Source organism: Trematomus bernacchii, unplaced genomic scaffold, assembly GCF_902827165.1.
Source record: "Trematomus bernacchii unplaced genomic scaffold, fTreBer1.1, whole genome shotgun sequence".
In the NCBI taxonomy this organism is placed as follows: Eukaryota; Metazoa; Chordata; class Actinopteri; order Perciformes; family Nototheniidae; genus Trematomus; species Trematomus bernacchii.
Window position 1 is genome coordinate 7,139,807 of NW_022988098.1, and position 24,681 is coordinate 7,164,487.

The 24,681-nt window shown below is 40.1% G+C and overlaps 1 protein-coding gene across 4 annotated transcripts; it reads left to right on the plus strand.

Moving 5' to 3' along the window:
- The first annotated feature begins 12 nt into the window (after positions 1-12).
- On the plus strand, positions 13-24,633 carry elk4 (ETS transcription factor ELK4). 4 transcript variants are annotated; one of them, XM_034121724.1, is made up of 6 exons: positions 13-192; positions 7,676-7,890; positions 13,586-14,323; positions 15,158-15,400; positions 19,999-20,118; positions 20,707-24,633. In XM_034121724.1, the coding sequence occupies exons 2-6, from the start codon at positions 7,684-7,686 to the stop codon at positions 20,794-20,796; spliced, it is 1,398 nt and encodes a 465-aa protein (XP_033977615.1). In that variant the 5' UTR covers positions 13-192; positions 7,676-7,683; the 3' UTR covers positions 20,797-24,633. The 4 variants fall into 4 exon arrangements, with proteins under 4 accessions (XP_033977615.1, XP_033977616.1, XP_033977617.1 ...); XM_034121725.1 differs by having other exon boundaries at positions 15,161-15,400; XM_034121726.1 differs by having other exon boundaries at positions 13,586-14,284.
- The last annotated feature ends 48 nt before the right edge of the window (positions 24,634-24,681 follow it).

Genomic DNA, 24,681 nt, shown 5'->3' on the forward strand with positions numbered 1-24,681 from the left:
ATTATTTCCTGTTCAAAGGATATATCGTCAGTTGAAGCCGAAAGGGGGAGTTCAATGTATTTCATGTCAAGGTATTTCTTTGACATTCAGTTTAATGTTCATTTCTTGAGCCGTGGCACAACAGAGAGCTTCTTCAGCATGTTTTGGGAATATTTCGACGCGGCTCGACGACTCGGGAATTCAGCGAGCGAGGTAAATGTTAGCACACAAGCTAATGCGGAGCTAGCCAGCAGCTAACTTACTGCAAACTAACAACCAAACGTTAATTTGTGTGTGTCTTAAACTGATTATACACACATGCTTAACACAAGGGGAGGATTTTAGACACACACTGGGACTTTACACTGTAGGTGAATGGCTGGAAGTGTGTGTTGAGGGTAACGAAAGTAACGCATTTCATCAACAAGTGGTCTTTTATTTTGCATTGTGTGTGTGTGTGTGTGGTGGGGGGGGTTTGACATCCGAGTAATGGATTACATGTAACGGGATTAAGTAAGCAGGATACATAAATAATGTTACTGTATTCCTGTACAGTTGCATTAAAGACAAAAAGCGTATTCTACGGGGGCTGACAGGTGCAAACGCGCTACAACGACCCAAAACACTTACATAAGGAGCTTCAGAAACGATGCATTTATAGAAATGTGCCAAAACACATGCAAATAGAGACACATCTTCAGCAACTAGACGAGTAACATGTGCAGTGTTTTTACTAAAAGTGCTGCTTAAAGGAACATAATAATAAAGTAATAACACATGCATAACAACGCCATGTTTTGTTATCTCTTATTCGCTGGTTTATCTCCGCTTTGCTGTCAATGTCAGGTGTTACATAACGTGCATCATCGTTAATCTTTTAGTTATTTATTTATTTTTGCATTGCATGTCTTGCAACCAATATCTTGTTTTCATTTATTGAAATGGCCAGTTCTGCACAACCTTCCCAATATGTTTGCACATTTGCACACAAGGTACCTCTCTTAGTATCTTCACAGCTTTCCACTTTAACAACACTGCATACGTTTGATTTGATTTCCTTATTCTGAGTACTTTTCGAATAGTGTACGTAGTTTTTTTGGAACATCCGTATTTCATGTTAATCATTTTCTATATATTTACGTATAATCGTTTTTATAGAAGAATCAGAATGGGTTTTGTTTGTAGGTAAGTAGTAGTAGTGTAAGTACTCTTACATTGTGGGATACAAAAACACAGAAAGAAGAATACTAGCAAAAAATAGTATACAAAAAAAAAGAAGCTTTAGAAAAAACTATTGCTACAAATTTAAATTGAAGGCAATATTTACACAAAATATAATTATGTGAGATGCATTCCTCCCACCATTTTGCACTTTTCTGCACGAACTACCAATGATCTTTTATTATTTTGCATTGCATATCCTCTTTATGCTCCGTACTGCTATGTTCCTTCAACTATTTTGCACATTTTTGCACAAACTACCGCTCATAAATTAGATTTATTTTGCAAATGTTTCCTTTTTCCCTCTCTGTTGTTCTGCTGCAAATGTATATTATTTCTGCAATACTTTATCGTTGTACTGGTAGCAACAGGTTAATGCACAGGCAGGACAGTCATTCACTGTTATCCCTAGCAGCAGTTTTAACGTTGTCCTATCTCCTCAACAATATCGCCGGTTTCAACTAGACAGTTTGGGTCAGATTGTGTTTGTGTGTGTTTCTCCTACCCATCAGGTCGGGATGAGTCTAGGGGAGATTTACTGGTCTACGTAAGAAGCTTAAATAGTCACACACAGACACAGACACAGACACACACACACAGACACGAGCAGATATTGACAGGGAGAGCACACTTCATATTCAGGCTGTAACATGGAGTGGACAAAATAGCAAACATGAAACTGCAAAAACACATACAAATCTTTATAGGGATTATTTTACTTTCTTATTATATTCACATAAATGATTATTATTCATCAAGAAAATGTTGTTTTATGTGTAAATATTTTATCAAAGCATTCATAGTCAACACTACAATCAAATTGCATTATCGATATCAAGGTATTTGTTTACAAACATTTTTGATACTTTTTTTTTTATTTTTTTTACAAGTCTTTTTATTTCATTATAGTGTACAATAATCGATGCCATTTCATTTATATTGTAATATCACAGTACACTCACTACACTCCCCCCCTCCCTCCCTCCACCCACACATACCCGCACAGGCAAAACCAAAAAAAGCTTATCAATATAACTTAAACAACAAAGCCATGAAAATAAACATAAAAAGGAAAAGGAAAAAATAGAACCAAAAAATAAATAAATAAAAAATAAAATAAAAACCAGACAAGTAAAACAAACAAATAATTATACAATACAAATAATTATACAATACAGTGACAATGTAGACAATGACAACACCATAACACGTATTTCCGGCCGTCAGGACAAATAGCCACAGAATGCACCATTCCATCACTGGTCATATCTCAGATATGTTTTCCAAATACGAAAACAATGGCAACCACAGAGCTTGAAAAATATGTCCACGATTATATTTTTCCAATGTCATTTTCTCCAGAGGTAAAAAATGTGTTATCTGATCAATGAAAAGTTTAAATGTTGGATAAACATAAACAAACAAACATTTTTGATACTTGATTTGAAGTTCATCATAATAACTTCTAGATGGCTCTTTCTAGGCAATATGAGACACTTTCAGCAGGAATGTATTGCAGGAATATTGTACAAAAAACATGCCAGGGGAGATAAAAAAAAATGGGCTTGCATTGCATGTAAACATATCAGAAAGAATGGCTCTAAGCCAGATCTAACAGATAAAATGCATATGCTCATGGATGAGAGGAAGCTGATTTTGTCACATCAACACATGAAGTAGAGTTGCTTGTCTTGTCAATCACAAATGTGTTCAATAATTGTCATTTGGTCGTCTCATGAGAACATTTGTCATGTGGGCGGCGGCCAATCATAGATGACCATTGCTGGCATTGGTGTCCAAGCTTCAGTGTGACAGTAAACATCCCAGTGCAATTCTTTATGTACCATTGAGCGTCTATGGTTCGGTGAATTTCAAGCTGATGACAACAGAGGTGACATCTTCTTAAACGGCTCAAGATTTAGGTAACCTTCGTCTCGTTCTTTTACATTTTAAAGGACCACACAATGCACTTTACCAATGCATGTCTTCAATATGTCTCCGTCTTTTGTTTTTCTTTCAGTAACTGTCTGTCCTTAGCTCATCAGGTATGCATACTGATCCTTCAGTCTTATTAAAGTCCTAGTTGCCTTCAGGAACAGCTATGAAGTTCACTCTCATTAAGGATTTTGTAAGACGTCTTGATGTTCTGCACTCTGTGAGTTACTGATATCTAGATGTCAGTAACATTGAGTATTGCAAACTATAACGTAAAGTTAGTAGTGAATTACTCATCTGATTCCTAGGTATGTTTACACATTCTTTTACAGGATACGTTTTTGTGAAAGCAGCTTTATGTTTAGAAAAAGTGACGCCATGATGTATGCCATTATTCAACTATGATTGTTATTTTTCGTTTGAATGACATACATAAGCCCTGCCATAGTCATAAGGAAAGCACAGATTTATTTTTGAATTATGTATACTAACCATGGATCAACTTGTAGCATATTCTAGCCGCTGCAACCCACCTTAAGTGTTGTTTATTTTCTTTAATATGCATTTACTAGGTGTGAGGCAACAGAAGTTACTGCAAATACAGCAGATGGTTCGTCTTGCAGAAAGGAGCTAGCAGTAAGATATACAATAACATAGTTTGAGAGGTTTCATGAAAAGCAGATGTTCGTCAGACTCTTTGTTCATAGCCTCTCTGACCTAAAGATCTGAACAGAACTGAACTTTGATGAGAAGTAGGTTTCCTCCTCTTTCATCTCCTACAACTGTTAGGACAGACAGCGGGACACTTTGCAGAGAACCTGTTATGTACTGCTTGATGTTCCTAAAAATATACCCCCGACTCTATATAAAGGTTTACCCTTCCTTCCCCACTTTCGGTTTCCCTGTCACTGTCGGTCCCACAGCATGAACCCTCCATCTATCGTGTGGTTGTATCTGCAGGAAGCCTTCCTCGAGTGAAAAGAGGAACATGTCTCTTTTTGTGTGGACAACATGTCATTATGTGTCCCTGCAGAGGTGCACCCAGCTGAGGGGACAGGTGGGAATCAATGCAGAGGTTAAGGTGCACTTCTTTGAGACTCTCCAGTAGGATGCACCTGGTGCTGGCCTATAGAGAGGTGCAGTGTTGACCTATTTTTCTTTTATACATATTTTTCTTAATTTTCTTGTTCAACACTGAATTCCCACAGATGGGCCGAAACAGTATCGCAATGCAGTGAGTTGTGCAAACATGTAGCTTTACATTCGAAAAGTAAAGACATTTTATAGAAAATAAAAATGCCACCAGCAGGTGTTGACGTATTTTTGAAGGCTAACCCATACAGCAAGCATCACAAAGGCTCCCTCGACAAAATGTAATGGGAATTTAATATTGGATTTCAGGATATTGCGGAAATTAGCTTTGCGGGCAGGGCAGCACACGTTTATGATACAAACATTTTGTTCAGCAAGATGATATTCACATATTGACACCAATTTGTGATTTTTAAAGGTGAAATGCAATTGGCATAAAAAGCTAACGTAATGCTATACTGCAAACTCCATCTCGGTCACATGGCTGCGCATCACCGCCTCTAAGCTAAAGGCGGCTAACGGCAGCTAATGTCGGGGTCATGGTGCTTGCTAGTTCATTTATTAATTTTTTAAGCAACCACCATTTTAAGACATATAGAAGCTTCGTAGATTCACAAATGGAGCGTTTCCTAAAGTATTTTAAGTCGTAAAAGGAAACGTTAAAATCGAGTGATCTTGTGTTGATCACAGACATTATAGCTTATCAGGCGTCCAACCACAAACACTTTCAAAACATCATTGACATCAAGACAGGGTTTCCGGGTTCTAGGACTCACTCATGTAGAAACTGCTATTCTTCTGTTTCGGTCTCAAAATGATTTAAATCTGAAAGAATAAGTTGGTGTAACACAGAAGTGAGACACATGTCAATCAGGGCGGTTCTGTTCACGCCCACAAAGCATTAGACAAAGTGAAAACACCTGAGGGGTGTTTATAGCCTTCAAACTAAGTATAGGACGTCTCTCTGAAAACATGTAAAGACTGCAGCAAACTTTTGAACATATCCAAGAAAATTCCACATGTGGGTTGCACCTTAGCTGAGGGTAACAATTAGAGTAATGCAGTAAAACACACATGTGTATTTTAGTCGTATGTAACCTTCAATTTATGAGTTATTATAGCAGCCCGCAAAAGGCTGATTAAAGTATTCACCATCATGTTTGTGGTGGTATTTAATTTGTTACCCATTTCAAGTTTGGCTGCATAATAAACAAGGAAATATGAAGATTATAATCACATTATACTTTACATTATACAAAGCTTTGAAAATATATTCACTAAAAATCTATCGTAAGAGTTGTAGACCATTAACAGTTCTGCAAGATATACTGTATTTATAATTTTCATGTAAAACACCATCTGTAGTTGAACACAGTCTCAAGTGCAAGAGTTTTTTCTAAGGCAATGGGTTGGAGCTGTATTAATTATACTCTAACCAAATAGTAATTGTTATTTTCACGCGATATAAAGAATATCAAATTATATTGTTGGGTTGACCATTGGTGCTTTTAAGAAATATTTACACAGTGAGAATTTAGATAAATAATCATCAGTAAAGTAGATATACTGGAATGACCAAGTGGATAAAGGCAGTCATATTTCTAACAGGTGTGTGTTGTAAAACAAAAAAAACCCACTTGATACGATATCCAAAATCTACGCTATCTGTACATATTTGAATGCCCTCTTTTTACTATATTTTGGACACCATTGCCCTTATGAATGGTTTACTATCCTCTTAGGTTTTCTTTTAAATGACATGGCTTTCCTTGGCCTCTGTTGTTCTAATGAACTTCTTCACGAGTCATGAATGTGTTGTGTACTTCATTTTCATGGCCGTGGTGTTTCGGCCGCGGCTCTTTTAAAAAGCCAGATGTGAACAAGATGTTCGGCCTTGACTGGGCTTAGTCAGTAGCAACATTTAATAGGCATCCTTAAAAGAATAAACGATTTGCAATTAGGTGCAATTCTATTCAATCTCTCTGGATAATGTGACATCGTGGCTAGGTGTGTGTGACCTCTGAAAGCTGAAAGCCTTGAACACAAAGAGGCCGCCGCGTCTGTAATATCCACTCCGGTGCAATAAGGGATGAAGCTTCTTGAAGTGCACACTCCCGGCTGCAGAACATACTGTAAAGAGCACGGCATAAAAGGTGTTCAACTTCACCCAGCTGTTCATAAAAGCACTCTTGGGTTTGCTCAGCAGGATGTATGTGGGCATTATCAACCTTCGAAGCAGGGGGTCGAATGAGGAAAAACGTTTGTACCAGACGGTGCACCTGGGCTCATAAAATAGCCTCTTTTTTCTTAGGCTATGAAATAACCATTTGTAGCTATTAATCCAAATAATTTCCCATTCTTTTGAGTATCCAACGCATTTGATTGAGGTTTTTTTTCATGCCTTTAAAGACACAGGTGAGGATGACTACGTTATAAAGCAATAGAGTGGAGCAGTGATGACGTATTTTTGCAGAACGACACGGATGTTAGCAACGTAAGGGCACCTGCGACAACAAGTTGCAAACACACATTTAAGATACTGTAAGGCAGGGGTGTCAAACTCAATTTCATCGCGGGCTACATTTGCATAAAGGTTGCACTCAAAGGGCCGATTGTAACTATATAAATATATAATATATATATATATATAAAATAATGTATTATATTACATTATTGCCTCTGAATTGGATTATTATTGGATAGGATAATAACTTCGTAATTAACTACGTCTGAAAGCAGAAGTCCAGGGAAAATAATTGCAAGTCTCTTCAGTGCGCATGTCACAAAACGAGATGCATTGTGGGACATGTAGTTTATGGGCAACCTGCTTCTGTAAAGTGGCATGTAACCGTATAATAAACGTATTATATTCTTTGCAAGCTCTTGCGGGGCCACATAAAATGAAGTCGCGGGCCGGATTTGGCCCCCGGGCCTTAAGTTTGAGACCCCTGCTGTAAGGGTTGTGTTCAGCAGGATCATCTCCACATATGAACACTACTTTGTGTTTTTTTTTATATCCAGAAGTAAATAGCTAACATTAAGCTAAAAAAACTAACATCACTGCCGCATGGCCGCTAAGCTAAAGGTGGCTAATGTTCGGTATGGTCTTTTTGTTGTAGTCTCATTTAGTTTTTGTTTGCAACTGCTATTTTTATGACACATAGAAGCTTTGGAAGTGGGGTAGATGCTGACTTTCGTTTTTACGTCATAGATTCGAAGATCTCTTAAGCTTGAGCTAACCACAGAACTTATTTCAGGCATCTAACCAAGTAAACAAAACAAACCTTGATGTCAAGACAAGGGGACCGGTAGTGGTAAAGTGTTGACTCGTATCTAATTTCTGCAGCACTCTGTAAGATTAGATTAGAAACAAATGAGCTACCACTTTTTGAACAAGTGTATTGCTAGCAGCAGGTCGAATGATTTTTCTCCTCTCAATGATTTCCAGTGAGAGCCATGGACAACTCTGTCACCTTGTGGCAGTTCCTTCTCCACCTCCTGTTGGATTCCAGTAATGAGCACCTGATCTGCTGGACCAATGAGGAAGGGGAGTTCAAACTGCTGCAGGCGGAGGAGGTGGCCCGGCTGTGGGGAGCCCGAAAGAACAAACCCAACATGAACTACGACAAACTGAGCAGGGCTCTCAGATACTACTACGACAAGGTAAACACAGCAAGTCCTCACTACTGTTGGATGCACAGCAGATTGAAAGAAACTGCCCTGTATTTAAAGGTCACCTATTATGCAAAATCCACTTTTTCATGTCTCTTCTACATCAACATGTGTCCCCTCTTCTTCATGTCTCTTCTACATCAACATGTGTCCCCTCTTCTTCATGTCTCTTCTACATCAACATGTGTCCCCTCTTCTTCATGTCTCTTCTACATCAACATGTGTCCCCTCTTCTTCATGTCTCTTCTACATCAACATGTGTCCCCTCTTCTTCATGTCTCTTCTACATCAACATGTGTCCCCTCTTCTTCATGTCTCTTCTACATCAACATGTGTCCCCTCTGTGTAAAGAGATTCTGAAAGTTTCAGGAAAAAAGATTCTCTCTCTTTTTGTCCTGATCCATTTATATAAAAACTAGGGCTGTACCCGAATATCCGAATATTCGTTCGTTGGAGTACTATTCGGGTTTCAATTTCGTTATTCGGATATTCGTTTTTTTTTTCCGTTTTTTTTTGTTGAATTTATTGAAATCTCCAATATCAACGTAAGAGCTTGTGCCTCTTCGGGGGGTGCTAACACTTAACCATAAACGTTATCGTTTACGTTCTCCGTCTTTATATGTAGATATTACTTTTTCTCCATTAATCTCCGTCACGTTGTTTCCATAGCAACAACAACTTCCTGTCAACTGCGCTAACTCTCCTTCAAAAATAAAAGCATGTCCTTACAAAATAGAAAGCCAAGCCAAAATACACTTAAGACATTATACAACTGCAACGAAAGTAACACACACAATGCAATATCCTTTTCAATTTCAAAGAACACAAATTGGGTTATATACATTAACAAATAACTATAAAACAACAATACTGTAGAATATCAAAATGAATGCCGTGAATAAACCGAAATACACGTGTCGAAGCGCGGAACGAATATTCGCTGCTGATTACTACCGAATATCCGGAGCCCGAAAAATGGTATTCGGGACAGCCCTAATAAAAACCTGTCTGAAAATGAGCTGATCAGATTTTGGACACTTTATGATGTCATAAGGATTGTTTGGCTTGAGTAACCATTAGCCAATCAGCAACCAAGGTAACCCCCCCCCCCCTTATCACCTGAATCTCCTCCTAGAGCACCATTGTGTTCTTTTTAACCAAATCTCTCTCAGAGGGGCGTGGGGAGGGGCTCCTTATTTTCATCTAAAGTAACAGACAGAGAATCAGCACTTTTGAAACAGGGCTGAAACAGAGGGGATTATGGGATGCTACAATGATCTGTTTGGTGTTTGGAGCCAAACACTTCAGAGACATGTTCTGTTTATATCTGAGACCTATAATATATTGATGAAAAACAGTATAATAGGGGACCTTTAATGCATAAGATTAGTCTTATTGTGGTTAAGGTTTGCACACCACACTAGGGATGCCAGCGATTATTCGATTTTTCGAATATTCGTTACAGTCTCCATAATCGAAAATTATTTTTAAAATTCGATTTTATTTATATATTCTTTTATTATTATTAATGTTTTTCTTTTTTTTCCTGGCTTAGTTTCAAACAAAAGTATAGACTAATGCTAATAATAGTAATAGTATGAATAATTGTTGTTTTACTGTAAACTTGGAGGAAGCCAGCAGCGCAGGCTGCGCAGAGTGCAGACTGCTGCTGCCTGCTGCAGCCTGCTACACACCGACCCCGCCCCCCCTCCCCTTCTCCGTCACACGTGCGATTGATTTATTGGCGATATACAGAACAGTGAGAACAACACAACTAAAGATGAACAAAGAAGAGTTCCTCGTGGAACTACTTCGAACTGACAAGTGCAAATGAAGTCAAATGCAAGCTCTGCGAAAATACTTTATTTTTTTCTCTCCCGCGGGGGGGGGGCGGCGAATAATCGATTAATATTCGCCAGGGCTGTCCGATTTTCGAATTTGATCATGGTCAGTTTCTGGCATCCCTACACCACACTAAATATCCCATCACTGCAACACCAATATGGGGTCGACCATCAGCTAGCTGCCCCATATATTGCTTTGTTGTCCATAGTAAACCTGATTGGTTGCACTCCCTAACTGACTCCTAGATACGTCATCTGACCAATCAAAGCCTGTTTTTGAACGTCTGACGTTGGCCTCTTTGGGGATAACAATGTCAGAATATGGTCGGACAAATTGTGCCCCTGAGTGTAGTATTGTCCCAAAAGGTTGATGGTACACTGGAGCCTTAATTTAAATCTTATATCTGCCTCTTAATATTCATATATGTATTACATCCATAGCTATAGCACGCCCTTTTAGGCTTTCAAAACATTTATCAGGTTTCAAGGAAGAAAAATAGCAATCTGTAAACAGATGTATTAGGTTTGTTGTAATGTAGGTTTGTTTGGAGTAGTGCTGGTGCAGGATTGTTGTCCGGCCTGGTTCCAGAGTCAAATTAGAGGGTGTTTTCCAAGAGTAGTGGGGGTGCACATGCAGGGGTTACAGTGCAGACTATATGGGCTTGTAACGGATATCCATCTTTTATAAGCTGTACTTTTTTAACAATAATAGGCGCTTTCACACCGCAGTACTTTTCCCACTTTAGTTCCGATATAGTTCCGAAATGTTGCGTTCACACCAAAATAATCCGGAACTAAAATTAATTCATGAGAACCTTTTTACCCCCTTTTCCGTCCCTGCTAGAGAGCAGGGACTTTCGTGGGAGAAAAAGGTTCCTATTTCTGATTGGCTGGGCGGATTGCAAACCACGGCCCGTAAAACTCCCAAAAGGTTTTGTGAAGCCGCCATTTTATTTGCTCGCATTAGCATTATTAGCATTAGCATTAGCCCAGCACACAAACGCAGAGAGACTAACTTATGGCAACACAAAAGAAAACATGGGAGCGGTGGAGATGAGGAGGTGTCGGCGTTCTGGCGAATTTACTCGGAAGGCGCTGGTCTTCAGCAGCTCCTTACTGTTTGTTCTGTGTATGGTGTGGAACATGACATCAAATACAACGCCAGTAAGAGTGCTGTCATGATCTTTAGAACCAAAGAGGATACATGTCTAAAATGTCCTGATTTGAAATGGTCTGATATTAATCTTAGTGTCTGTAATAAGTTAAAATATCTTAGACATTTGATTACAGAACAAATGACAAATGATAAGGATATTTATAGGCAATGCCGCATGATGTATGCACAAGCAAACATTCTCTTACGTAAGTTCAGTGCATGTACAGATGGAGTGAAGATGTCTCATATTGCACACCACTCAAACTACAGAAAAGCAAGTTTACGGAAACTTCAAGTAGCTTATAATGATGCCATGAGAATATTGCTGAAGAGACCTCCATGGTCTAGTGCAAGTGAAATGTTTGTGGCTGCAGGAGTCAATACTCTACAAGCTGTCTTAAGAAATCTCCTGTATAAATGTATTTGCCGGCTTAATGACTCTGATAATGAAATCCTCGTGGCCTTATCAAACATAAGGTTTAGTACTACACACTACCAATCGCAGCTGTGGAGACATTGGTATAGTTGTCTCTTTGTAGGACACTGATTTCAATTATTCTTAAACTATTAATTTATTTTTATGCTGTCTATGTAATTTATTATATGTAATGTCTTGTCTTTTATCTGGACCCTGAGTCTGTAATAAAGTTTTGATTGATTGATTGATATCACATGACACCTTTAAAAGTAATGATTAGAGCACTGAAAAGGATCAATGCAAAGCAGTTACTATCACTAATAGTGAGCCACAGTTAAAGGTCTTCTAGAAAAAGATGCATTTTCAAGTCCAGGTAAATACTGATTTATATATTTCTCAGTGTCACAGTTAAACCTCAAAAAAGGGGGTGCAGTTGCAGCCTATATTTGTTTCATATGTTTTTTTATAATTTCCCAGGAACCCCTTTTTGTTTTTCTACAAGAACCAAAGACTAAAATAATGTGTACGTATTAACTTGCATCACTTAAAGTATGGTTTTTATAGCAGTCTGTAGCCACCATGTAAGTATGCATGGCCCCATCTAACCCCCCCCAACCCTCCTTTATTTATAGATAACTAATAAACGTAATATGCTAGAAGAAGTGAAATGACACTTTTGATCTAGTACTATTTTGACTGATATAAGAACGGACGTGGCACAGCTGTAACGTTGCTTGTGGCAATATTATCGCCCTTCTTCAGTGTTCCAGAAACTCCAAATGAGGTGAGATCATGCGAATGAGGTCAGATTCTTAACTGTCAGTCTTAATTAAAACAATGACATGATGCCTGAGTTGAATAAGCACTCCTGTTTAGAAGCATTAGCAGCTGGATACTCTGAGGGGGAATCAAACCAAAGAGAGCTCCAGCAAACAGAGAAACACAAGTTTATTGCATCTCAGAATTGTTCAAGTCTGCTGCTCGGTGGCAGACGGAAAAGAGGCGAGTGCTGTCTGTCTCTGCGTGTGGTTTGGCAGCAGAAGCACAGCCTGACCCTGTGGGTGTTCTGGGCAGGGCTGGTATGTTTGGCTGTAAGTAGCTGCTGCTAGTTTGGTGCAGACAGGAAGCTGAGCTGTCCCACGTTCAAGCCTTTTTTTGTGGTCTAATTCTGCTATTTCTTAACCCGACTGCCTCTTTGCTAGTGTCATGCATTGTGGAGGAAAGTCTTGTTTATAGTAATTGGTAAATGAGTCAATATAACTGCATTTAGAGAGTGTTTTTCCAGATCCCTCAAAGCACTTTTGCATAACAAAGGTTAGCATTCACCCATTCAAACACATTTGCCATACAAGGTGCCAAATGCTCTGGTTCTAGGGTTTGCATAAAACAGGGAAAGCAGGCAGAGTTTGAGAAAAATAGGGATTTTATTTACCCAAATGATTCACAGTATCTACAAGGCACTGAAGGAGTTGGGTTAGCATTTTTGATTTGACACCTGTCGTAGCTTTATTCTTTGTTTTGTTCAAGCCACTAAGACACCTTTTAAATAGACAATTTCGCTTTATATAAATGTATTAGTTGTATTTACATTTGCTCTGACTGGCTGATGATGTGTTGTTTTTATGCGACTTGTGGTAAATAATCCAAATATTAAATACAATTAAACGATGGGAATATGCATTTCAAATAGTCAAACAATTCAAAAACTCAAAAAAATGATTTGAAAACGTTCGATCTTCTTTCTTTATTATATGTTGTACGTAATATAATTTAACGGTTCAAAACTGTGGCGTCTTCCACACAGGTTGGCAATATCTGTGTCTCTTAAAGGCTGGCACTGTGGGATTTGTAGTCCTTTATAATCCATTGACTACAAAAGTTGCCACTATTTGACAATATATGGCTTTTTTCGCAAAAACAAAGAAAACTTGCTCTAACAACACCTTAAAATAAAAATAAAGTGTACTCTGAGTGTATTTGTGAAGTGAAACACTAACAGAAAACCTAACCTGTTAAGATATCTCGTTTGTTCTGCTGCTTATAGTTATATTAGTTATAGACATACACTTGGAGCAATTTTGGATCAAGTATCTTACTGAAGGACACATCGACATATTGACTGCAGGAACTGAAAATCAAACCACAGGCCTTCTGATTGGTCGATGGCTACCTCCACAGCCGTTCACTCTCTGCCTATATGATGTTCCTTTTGTTCTATTAACCAACATTTAAAACTTACATCTACATTTGTTCTCCTGTGTCTTCCAGAACATCATAAAGAAGGTGAACGGGCAGAAGTTTGTGTATCGCTTCGTGTCCTATCCTGACATCTTGAAAGGAGACGTTGCCTCCCGGACAGAGGGCGGGGAGGTGGGTGCTGGGGGGGGCGTCCCTCCCCTTTTAAAGAGGGGAGACAGCACCCCACAAGATGGAGAGCCTGGTGGCATGGCAGCTCTGAGCTCCAGCACCAAGCAGTCGAACCGAAACGACTACATCCACTCCGGCCTGTACACCTCCTTCACCCTCAACTCGCTGCAGAACGGACGCCAGCTCTTCAAGTCCATCAAAATAGAGAATCCAGCGGAGAAGTTAGCGGACAAACGAGGAGTCGCTGCGTCCGCCCAGAACCAAGAGCTGTCTCCTCCGCCTCAAACCGCTCTGCCGTCCGTTATAAAGTTCGGAAACACCCCTCCAAAGCCAGCGCCGTCCCCTCAGGTTTCCGTAGAGATGACCCTGATGTCCAGCCACTTGGAGGCCGAAGACATTAACACCATCTCCTCCCTGCCGTCTCACTCCGTCTACTCCTTCGAACACATCCGCCCGTCAGCAACGACCTTCAGCATCCATGAGTTGACCTCTGCCAGCACGTCCCCCAGCCTCGTGCCCGACTCCTCCCAGGAGCTGGTGATCGACAGCGACATCGAGTCCGGATCGTCTCAGACTGCAGACAATCAGGCACGGGAGAAGGCACGTATACATCAGAATCAGAAACAGTTTTATTACCAGGTAGGTTGACACGTACGAGGAATTTGACTTGATGTCATGGTGCATACACTCAGGCACAGGAGAAGGCTAGTATGCAGGGAAGACACATCTCAAGATTCAAGGCTTTTATTGTCACGTGTACATAGCTACAGTGTAGATATGACAATGAGAATCTGAGGTCACAGGCTCCTCCAACAGTGCAACACAATAAAACAGATACAATAATGCAAGTAAATACAATATAAATAGTGCAAAATAGTGCATCTCACACAATGCTGGTTCCTTTTAAAGAGGAAATAATAGGAACGTTACACTTAGAAAGAACATTTTCAGGGCTTTTCATCAGCTTCTTTGGGGCAAACATGTTCGGCCAAAGATTATTTATTTACACGATAGAGAAGTGCAGGAAATATTTCGGGATTGTTAAAGGCACAATGGCAAATGATTCTTTACGTTTCTGAAATACAAGTTTTCCTTTGAGCTCTGGTTTCCACTAACTCATCAGCGAAATATCTAACTACCAAATATTTTCAATATGTTCCCCAGCTAGTCTCTAACTGAGTTTCCTGCTGTTCAGTGCTGAGTGCTTAGTGTATAGTGAAAAACAATACATGCTATGAGAGCGATGGCATTAAACCAATACCTTCAAGTTGTGGCGAATAATTGACCTGAACAGTTGCTCAACTGGGACAATGCTAGTGTGCTTATTACGTATGCAAATCATTCTCGATTTTATAAATATTATGATGGATTATAATTCTAAAGTGCATACACATACCTCTTATTTTGACCCAGAACACGTTTGAAGTGAATGAATGAAACGCGTGTAGTGACTGTAATCCCTCTCCTCTCCAGCAGATGGACAGCGGGATGGGTTTGTCCGGAGATGAGACCAGTTTCATGGACGCTGAAACCAGCTCCTCGTCTCTGAGCAGCAGCAACACGATGTGCATTCTGAGCGCCGCAAAGGCACGCAAACCTCCCAAGATCCTGCAGATCAGCCCCCCCACTCTGCTGGTCACCACCTCGGACTTCTCCCCCATGAACCTCTGCAGCCCCTCCCTCCCCACGGCCTCCCTCACACCAGCAATGCTACAGGTGAGAGCGTGCACTCATTGCTATTTGGTAGTTTGATTTGATTTGATTTATTTTGAATGTGTAAAACAATTATAACAAGAATTATTATACAATACAACATTAAGCAGTGTCAAATTGATATACAAAAATATGACTGGTTCTAAATCACATGTGCCAAATCAGGCCCTTGGTGGATTTAATTTCGGCCCGCAGGACATTTTTTAATTAATATTAGATCTGGCCTGCCGGTATATTGCACGCACACCTTCACTCCATCCTGAGGATTTCCTCAGCTCAGAGCCTAACCCCAAACAACATCCCTTCTCCCAAAAACTAAATTATTAACATATATATATAGTTAAATACCTATTAAGCAACACATTTATACGATACGATAATACTTGAATGGTCAGATCAAGTCTGAAATGCTCCTTGCATCACAGCAGCTCCATGTGTAACATCAACAGACACATCAAGACACAATACATGAAAAACTAACGACAAACATTGAACATATCATCCCAATCACTGAGAGAAAACGTGCTCAAAGAGCCTTCAGCGTGCATTTGGATTCAGCTCTGTATTTACTGAGAGGACTGACTGGAGCACAAAGGATGCTTCACTCTGAATTTAATGAATCGTGGGACCCTGTATCTCCCATTAGATGGTTTATGAAAACATTTGTTAAAATAACTTATCATGCAAAATGCACTTTTTGATGTCTTTTATACAATCCCCTGTGTGTCGGGGAACTCACGCAGCGTCAGAAGATAAAACCCTCTCTCTTTTCCTCCGTACTCAAATCTTTTAAAAACGGGTGTACAACGAGCGGATACAGATTTGCTGCCGATATGACGTCAAATCGGCGGCGGACCCACAGCACTATCAGAAACAATGCCTGACGTGTTTTGGACGTAATCTCGTCTTTGTTTGCATTAGCAAGCTAACCTGTACTGGAGAGCACATGTGTTTAAAAAGCAGGAAATATAAAAAGGAACTCACCTTGTGGTAAACCTGCAAGAGAAAAAGCATTTGAGCTCCATACTGTTTCAGAAATAATCTTTGATGTGGTTTAGAACAGGATGGCATTTTATCACAGCAGAATTTAACTTTATCTCCGGTAGAATTCTGATCAGGCATTAGCTCCGCCTCCTCTTACAGGGCTGCAATAGGGGGGTATGAGCAGTATGAGGCATGGCTGCAATGGGTGATCTGTTCGGTATTTTAAAGGGGACCTATCATGAAAAATGCACTCTTGTACGTCTTTTATACATGAATATGTATCCCCGGTGTGTCAGGGAACTCACCAAGTGTCAGAAAACACAACCCTCTCTATTTTCCTCTATACCCAAATCTCTAAAAACGGGGCTGCAACGGATCTGATACAGACTGATCCAGATTTGAATTATTTTCTACGTCACAAAAGTGGTGCTCGGCTATTGGGCCAACTCTCCACCTATCAGGGGAATGTGGGGTTGGGCCACGGCCGGCCATTGCCGCTCGAAAGCGCTGGAGACGCTGTAGTACATATGCCAGGTCTGTAAGTGGCGCTGTAGTCTGCCACAAAAGCAGCGAAGAAGACTTGGTTGCCATGGTTGCACTTCTGTTTATTCTCCACTGTGGCTCTTTTTCTCCCTCCCCGAGGCAAGCGTTTGCTCCTGCTGCTGTAATTCAATGCAATCCCTCCCCGTTGAGGCAAGCACTGTAATTCTCTCCGGTTAGTCCACCAGCAGACGACAAACACCCACCTCTCCGCCTCTTCCAAGGAACGAGGGGACCGTGCGGCTGAGTTTCAGTTCGATTTTTTTTCGCCGGTCAAGATGTCCGTTAAAGTTTAAATCTTCTGGACAAAATTAGAAAAGTGCCGGTCAAAGGTCTTCTTTGTTATTTATTGAACTTTAAAACAAATGAATAACGACTCTATATAATAATATAATAAAACACGGAGGACGCAGATCTCTTTTTCTCCCCCTCTTCTGACTTGATCAGAGCGCGCTCACCTCTCCTGCAGGGGGGCGTGGTCAGCTGCAGCTCACAGAGATCAGCCCTTGCAAAAACAGGGCTGGAAAGAGCAAATGGAGCGAAATGAGGCATGGCTAAAATGCAGGATCTGTTTGGTATTTTGAAAAAAAAACTATATTTATATACTTTATATAGGTATGGCTTTACAATATATGTTTCCAATATAGCATAATAGCTCCACTTTAAGTAAAACAAATCCCATATCTATCTAAATATTCTGCTGCAATCCATATTTGTGGTCTTTCAAAATTAACATCTTGCACTCCTTGCCACACACAAAGCATCAATCAAAACTGGTTATATTCACACAAGAAAGATGATTTGATCAAATTACACTAAATCTTAAACTGGTTATACTCAAATGTCCAATTGTGCTTGAGGATTTTCTTTTGGCATGAAGACAGCATAACACATGACGACACATATCTATGATCCAAACCTTCAATAGAAGCTTTGAACGTAATAAAAACAATCATTTGGTACAGCCAACTAATAAAGTAATTTAGCCATTATACCATAAGAGCATGACCTAATTCCCAAACAGACATGGATGTTTCATCTTATCACATATTGAATTATATTTCTTCTGAAGGCTTTCAATTACAAAACCTGCCTCTTTCAAATGAAGGTGCTCAGATTAGATTATAAATATTGTATTGATCCCAATTTGGGAGATTTCTTCGTCACACAGCAGCATGCAGACTTTGCACTTGAGGTTAAAAATGAAGTAAAAATAGAAAGTAAACAGTTAACGATATACACATATTGACAGTGAAAGATAAAGAGTATCATACACTATAAATACACATCATTAAACAATAATACACTGACGTCAATTCTGTATATTTGTAGCTATGTCACTGCATTTACTTGTACTTCTCTGTATTTCCTTTTCCACTCTCCCTTAAGATTAAACCAAAGCAAACCCTTTAAAGTGATCTCCTCGACAGTGTGCCAAAGATCAATCCATGCCTCATTAACTGCTGCAGAACAAGATAGAGATCTAATCTGTACTGATTCTGACCAGCAGGGGGAAGCAGTAATCTGCACCGCCTGGCTCTCTGCTCTTGTTTTGGTGTTGTTCCAATGAAGCGGTCCGCAGACCACATGACGCTGTGTGCTGCTCTCTAGAATTTGGAAGTCTATTAGATTTGCTGGTTCAAACAATGTTGTTATTATTCTGTCCCTCCCGAGTATCATGAGATCCAGACAGTTCACATATGGATGAGTTCCTCTTTCAGGTTTGTGGTCTCAGTGATTGACTTTAAAGGGGCCCTATTATGTTGTTTCCTGTAGTGTGTTATAAAGGTTTTTGTGCAGTGGTCTGCGAAGGCTAAATTCCCCAAATCTCCCACACACTCCCCCCCCTCCTTCCCTGAAATGCCTCCATTGGACTCCTTTGTTTACCAGTGACATCACTATGAAACACTTGCGATTCTATAGGCTAGAGCTCCAACTAGGCCTGTCGCGATAATCAATACATTGACTTATCGTACGATAAATAAAAATGGACTCGATAACTTTTCTGAGCTCGATAAATTGCCGTTTACATGCGTGTTTGTTTACATAAAGATGTGACCAGCATTTTAGCCAGGCGGACTGTGTCTGCCAGCCCGGCGCGCTGTGAGGGGCGGGGCTCACACACAGCCCATGACACAGCCAGGTCAGGACACTCCGCGTGCAGCAGTGTAGCAGCCAAATTAATAATATAGAGACAAGCAGGAGACAACGTGTGACTTACTCGAGGGGAATTTGAAGTTAAATGGAAGTGGTTGCAAAACCTAATAACACATCTCCGGTGTGGGAATATTTTGGATTTAAGCCAAATCAACGAGGCGAACCTACGGACTTGAATGAGCCGGGCCGTGTGTCGCATTTGTTTAAAAAAAGGTAGCAACAAAAGCTAGCAATATGACCAACCTTAACCTGCACCTGAAACACAACCACCCCATTCCGTTTTCCCAGCTGGGAGCAAACACGGGAGCTGGAGATGGAGAGTCCCCCACCTTCCCTACAGTTTACAATCAAAGATGCATTTGCCCGACAATGCAAACATGTTGGTGTTCCTTGCTCGAAAACTTTGAAAAACAGATTTGGATATGGCCTGTTGAGGCATCTGGGTCTTTGTATGGACAGTGGACTGTACACTTGACTGTTGTTTTAAGGAGGTTTTTTTGTGAGACAATGTGTGCTCATATTTATTTATATATTTATATATATATATGTGAGAGAGAGCTCTGTTTTCCAGCCTGAGTCTATTTAATGGATTGTTTTGGTTGTGTGTGATTTTAATTAATTTGTTATAATTAAATGTATTTGTTTTATTTATTATATATAATTTATATATTTTAATAGTATTTCACATTTCATTTGCAATGTTGAATGTTCAATAAAAAGTTATGTTTGAAAGGATGTACTTGAATTATTATTATATATTATCATTATGTCAGTGGTCTAAAATGGTCTTACAACGGTGCCGACAATATTATCGTTTATCGCAATAATTTCCGGGAAAATGTATCGTCCAACAAAGCTATTATCTGCCATGCTTTCGACCTTTACTTCAACAACCCTGACCCTTTCTCCCCCGCCCTCAGACTCCCACTCTGTTGCTGACTCCCAGTCCTCTGCTGTCCAACATCCACTTCTGGAGCACCCTCAGTCCGGTGGCTCCTCTCAGCCCGGCCACCCGGCGCCAGGGAGCCCATCTGTTCCAGGTCAGTTTATACCGCCTGTGTCAGCCTGTCACAGCTGAGTAGTGTTCTCTTGTACTTTCTTTATTATTGTACTTACTTTTGTATATATCTCTTCTTTAACTCATTGTTTTACTGAATCAGAATCAGAATACCTTTTATTTGTCCCACAGAGGGGACATTTACATTTGTTACAGTAGAAAAGAGACAAAGACAGCTTAATGTTAACACTTTAGACGCCAAACCAGTTCTTTCGTACTTTTTCTGTTTTCATTTCACCTCATCTATCAGTTCCTGTCTCTATACACACTTTATTATTCTACTTACTTTTGTATATATCTCTGTCTTAACTTCTTGTTTGACTTTAGACTATTACTGGCTGCTATCACACCATGTTGTACATGTTACACTTGTTTATTTTACTGGGACTGGATGTGTATTTTGTTAATTGTCTTTTGTGACATTTCTTTTTTTAGCTTTAATATTTGATGCAAGCTTTCTCTATTAATATCAAGCACTTTACTTTTTGCTGTAACAACGTTAATGTTCCCTTTGTTCTCCTCCATCAGTTCCTGTCTCTATAACTGTCTGACACATTGTCTTCTGTTCCAGTTCCCATCGGTCCTCACTCCTCAGTTCCATATCCCTATACACAGTCTGGATGGGACCAACACACCCGGACCCATTTCCCCGAAGACATAGAATTAACCCCCAATTTACAGTATCACAACATTTAGACTGAGACTCCTCCTCCTCCTCCTCCTCCTCCTCCTCACGCTCCACCCCCTGCTCCCACACACAGGACAATGATGTGGGAGCCATTCCTCATCGCTCTGGTGCTTTAAAGCTCTATTCACACTACAATCAGACATGTGGAGAGATGATGACGGTAACATGTTCAATGTGTCCCCGAACATTTACACCCTGAGGATGCTATCCTGTACTCGAACATGCTGATTCCATCGTTCCTTTTTTTTGCACTTTTGGATTGATTTTGTCTGGATTATTTTTGGGGGGGGGGGGATCCTCAGTCACAACAATTTGAAGGAGGGAGGAATATCCATGGCAACAGTTTGTGGATTGGACCCTCGGCAGCAGTGACAATCTGCGTCCCATGTGGACACACAGATGAGTAGAAGTGCAGATATCTGAGTCTTTCCTTTTATAGAATCCCTTCTTCTCTTTCTGCCAAAAAACCCCATGTTCTGTTGTAACCTGTTTTCTCCTCGTCTGACTCTGCTTCTGTTCCTTATTGTTCCCTGTCCTGACCTTGTTGAAGGGTAGCGCTTTAACCTGAAGGTGTGCATGTTTTACCTGCCACTCTTTTATCTCTTGCCCAGCTCTTAAGTGTTTGCTTCTCTGAAGTGTTAGCCATATCCGACACGTTGACTTTCTCAGCGTGGCCATACTCTGAGCTGAACCTCCCGTCATGCCTCTGTGTCACTTTTCTAAAGTAAACAGGAAGTCACACTGAACCCCGGTGTGCCTCCAGCCAGTCAGCTTTCAGGTGGGATTGAAAAGAAGTGAAGCCATAACTCTTTACGTGCATCGACTCTGCAAAAAACAAAACACAACCTGTTCTTATACAGCTCTGGTGTCTTCTATAGGTTTGGGTGCATGTTAATGGTCTGCAAAGGCTAAAATCCCTGTGTTTCTCTCCCCCCCCCCCTGCCAGAAACACCTCCATTTGACTCATAGTGACATCAATATGTAACACTCGCGCTTTGATTGGCTAGTGCTACCACACATTGTACGTGATAGGCTAATACATCTTATATTATGAAATGTTTAGCCACCCCAATATTGACAATTGTTAATAAATAATGATCAATGATGTGGATATAATAAGCAAGTTGATAACATGCTAATAATAGAACAGCTAGAAGAGTCTGGTCCATTTAGGGAAATACATCAAACAATAACTTAACCAGGAAAGATCTGCCGTTTTATGATAAAACAATATCCAAAATCTTGCCTTTTATAACAATTTGATATCATATAGATATTTAGCCCAGCATTAATGTCAGTTTGTCTTGTTTTGTAGACTTCACTATTTAATGGCTGAAAGACACAGTTTCTGCTTCAGTTCACAAAAATAATTCTAGCCAAAATAACACTTTTACGAGAAAAAGTGAGAGAGCATGTGTTCCCTTTGGACACAGCAAGGCAAGCTGTTACCTGTGAGATAACACGCTGCTGTCCTCAGCTTCATGTTTACAGAAAGAGATCTAATTTGGCAAGGTTATTTCCCCAAATCTGCAATCTTGAACCAAAGCCCAACAACATTCTTCACATAAAGCAGAATCACACCAGACTTTAAATGAACAGGCTGTGTGTCATGTTGCTTGCAGCGTCAGAGCATTATTTTATTTTAAACTGAACGTCCAAAATGAGCGGCTAGACTCGCCACAGTCCCGCCTTAACCTCTGCCGAGCCTTATCCCCCTGAAGCACATCAGCTGTTCACCCTGCAGCACCTTCCTCGCCCTTAAACTCCTCCTCCTCACTATCAGCCATGACAATGTAAATGACTTTGAAGCCATAAGTCTGCGACACAGACTTCAGATGTAGATCCCACATTTCTACGCTAATAAATGTGCAAATTGTACACAACACTTGTTTACATGATGCTTGGATTGAACACGCTTAAGTGTGTCTTTACCTAAGTGTCCCTTTCTAACCCAGGGATGGATGTCCAGCTAATCTTCTAATTTCTACTAGACATTTGCCCCCTCCGCCTGCAGAGCGTCACACTGACATACGGTGCCTTACCACAGCCAAGTGAAGCTCTACCGGGGATGGAGCTTGATCATCTAATCCAGAAATAACGACATGTTTGTTTTTCTGCCATATCTTTGAGTAGACCAAACCAGAGCCCCAGAAGTTTGGCGAAAAACTTCACGGGGATGTTTAGTGAGAGTTCACTGCGGCTTATGTACAGCACAATCTTCATGCTCTGCAGTGCGCTCTGGTACGGTGGCCAGCCCGTGCAAACGTGCTTAAAAACAACGGGGACCCTTAAAAGAGACGCACACAGCTGGGACCGGAGCACTTGTTGACGCTCTGGGATTGGCACTCAAGCGTTCTGTCAGTATATAAGAAATGCCGAGGTTAGCTACGTTAGCTAGCTAGCTAACCTCGGAAGGAATCGTGCGATCACAATGTTTAAATCCTTCAATAAAACTTACATTTTTAGTAAAAGTTCCTAACAACAGTGACAGTTGGCCAACTTTAAAATCCCCGAACGCCAACAAGCGCTCCGGGCCCCGTCTGTGTGCGTCACTTTTTAGTGTCCCCTGGAAACAGGTTTCATTGTGTGTTTTGAGCTCTTTGCAGCGTCACGTTTGTGCAGTGCTTTTTAGTAAACGCTGCGCTTGTTTTGTCAAGTTTGTGAGTGTTTTCTAAACTCTGCGCATGAGTTGCCAGGTTGCTGAAGATGTTTCTTCAGTTGCATGTGTTTTGGCACATCGTTTTTGCATCGTTTTTTTATCTGCAGCGCGTTTCCTAATGGAAGTGTTTTGGGTCGTTTGCACCTGTGGGCCACCGTACTCTGGGATGCTTACATGTACATACAGACAGCGATATAGGTTAATATGCAGAGCATGTAATCAGTCTCTTTCCAACCTGCTTTAAATGTTTGTGATAACACATTTTGAAACTATATAAATATATATAAAAAAGCTGTTGTGTAATTTTCCTGTAGAATTGAAAGATTAATTTCTATTTTTGTAATGGCCAGATAGATAGACGTCTGCTATTCTCTGATTTAATGTGCATGTGCTTATTTTTGTAATGTTGTGTTTGGGAGGCGGCGGCCCCATGCTGGCTGTTTTTGGGAATCAAAGCCTTATGGGGGAGAAATCTAAATCTATGTTTTATATGTAAATGTTTTGATAGTGTTGATATTGTTCATGCAAATGTTGTGATGGGACGTTTGCACTTAACGGGGTTCCTGTAGTATTGGATTCTGTCGCTTTTCTATGACTTTCCTTTTTGATGACATGTTGTCGACGTTTTGCTTACTCAGAAATGTATATTTTCCCAAAGGGAGGATAACAATTATGCACTTCGTATTTTATACAGTAAATCTAGTCTTTTACAATATAAATCTAAGGATTTACAAGGATTTTGTGATTAGGCACTACCACAGAATATTTATTTATGTGAATTTATAGTAAAGCCCAATAGAATTGGTAGCTTATCTTGCATTTTTGCAGTAACTTTGATGAAAAACTATAAAATAGCTTGATTAAAAACACCGAGCCCATTTGAAAGTTTCCTCCATGAAGTCTTTAAGGACTTGTCATTTGCATATTTTGCATATTTGTATCTTCTAATGTTTTCCCTTATGTTAAAATGTAGAATCTTCTTTTGAAAAGATCATGCTTTGTTCTGTCCAGTTTTCTATTTGTTTGTTGCTTTTTCAAATGTTTACAGGCTGCTTGTCTTAAGTGGCATTTCGATGTTCGAGAGTTGTCGAGGAAGTGTTTCTAATGGAAGAGATGTGTGAGACCGATAATAAAAGATCTCTAACTAATCACCCTGGATTCTGTCATAACTTCTTCTTAATGAAGCTCAGCGCAAGTTC

What these genes read in the sequence shown, in the direction of transcription:
- elk4 (XM_034121724.1), top strand. Translation starts at nt 7,684, where the DNA reads ATGGACAACTCTGTCACCTTGTGGCAGTTCCTTCTCCACCTCCTGTTG. An exon ending in TCACACCAGCAATGCTACAG is followed by an intron (nt 15,401 to 19,998) that starts GTGAGAGCGTGC and finishes CCCCGCCCTCAG; the next exon opens with ACTCCCACTCTGTTGCTGAC. An exon ending in AGGGAGCCCATCTGTTCCAG is followed by an intron (nt 20,119 to 20,706) that starts GTCAGTTTATAC and finishes CTTCTGTTCCAG; the next exon opens with TTCCCATCGGTCCTCACTCC.